Here is a 971-nt window from a genome sequence, read left to right as displayed (position 1 = left end):
AAGAAGAAGAAGAAGAAGAAGAAGAAGAAGAAGAAGAAGAAGAAGAAGAAGAACAAGAAGAACAAGAAGAACAAGAACGAGGAAAAGAAGAACAAGAAAAGCAGGAACAGGAAGACATTATCATAGACATAAATAAGCCCACCTACCTGGAACTCATGAACCTGGCGGTATTCTGCAGTTTCTGAGACGCCAGCCAAGAGACCGCGCCCCAAGCCACGATCTTTTCCGTCGGAGACAAACGTTTGCCTTTGGGGATGATCTTCTTCACTTTCTTTTTTAAAATGGACAGCAGGGATTTCAAACTAGATTTTTTCTTCTTGGTCTTCTTGGACTTCTTCTTCTTCTTCTTTGATGATGAACGATTCGAGTCCCACGAATCTGGGTCGCTTCCACCCTTAGAGGATTTGGGTTTCTTCTTGCTTCCACTTTTCGATGTACTGGATGATTTCCCTTTTTTGGCAAACCATTGTGAACCAGTTCCATAATAACCGGTTCCAGAAGAACCAGACGAGGATACTTTACCCGAGGAACCAGTTTGGAAGTCACTTCCTGAAGAACCGGATAACGATCCGCTACTCGAACCAGATCCCGAACTGCTGCTTGACGAGCCCGACTTTGAACCGGTTCCCACAGAACCGGATGAAGATCCGCTACTCGAACCAGATCCCGACCTGCTGCTTGACGAGCCCGACTTTGAACCGGTTCCCACAGAACTGGATGACGATGAACTACGGCTACCACTACGCGATTTGCTGGGCTTCTTTTTCGAAGAACCTGATTTTTTCCTGCCTTCCGCAGTCTCGCACATCAAAAGACAGACAATCACGAGGGCAGCCAAAGCCAGAACACTTGGTGAGCCGAACAATCGCATGTTGCTGACTGGGGAAAAACAGTCGATTCTAGAGCCGGATACTGATCTGTCTGTCTGTCTGTCTGTCTGTCTGTCTGTCTGTCTGTCTGTCTGTCTGTCT

General features: G+C 46.9%; 1 protein-coding gene across 1 annotated transcript in view; it reads right to left on the bottom strand.

The window, feature by feature from the left end:
* The window catches only part of LOC101864554 (serine-rich adhesin for platelets), a gene marked incomplete at its 3' end in the record, with an annotated part of 6,296 nt that extends 5,395 nt beyond the window's left edge, over positions 1-901 (bottom strand). Inside the window, 1 exon segment of the mRNA XM_005108382.3 lies at positions 147-901. Coding sequence (XP_005108439.2) covers positions 147-871 — 725 coding nt within the window.
* Between the last annotated feature and the right edge of the window lie 70 nt (positions 902-971).

The sequence above is a fragment of the Aplysia californica genome, unplaced genomic scaffold, assembly GCF_000002075.1.
Source record: "Aplysia californica isolate F4 #8 unplaced genomic scaffold, AplCal3.0 scaffold00684, whole genome shotgun sequence".
NCBI lineage: Eukaryota > Metazoa > Mollusca > Gastropoda > Aplysiida > Aplysiidae > Aplysia > Aplysia californica.
This window is presented reverse-complemented; position numbering and strand designations above follow the sequence as displayed.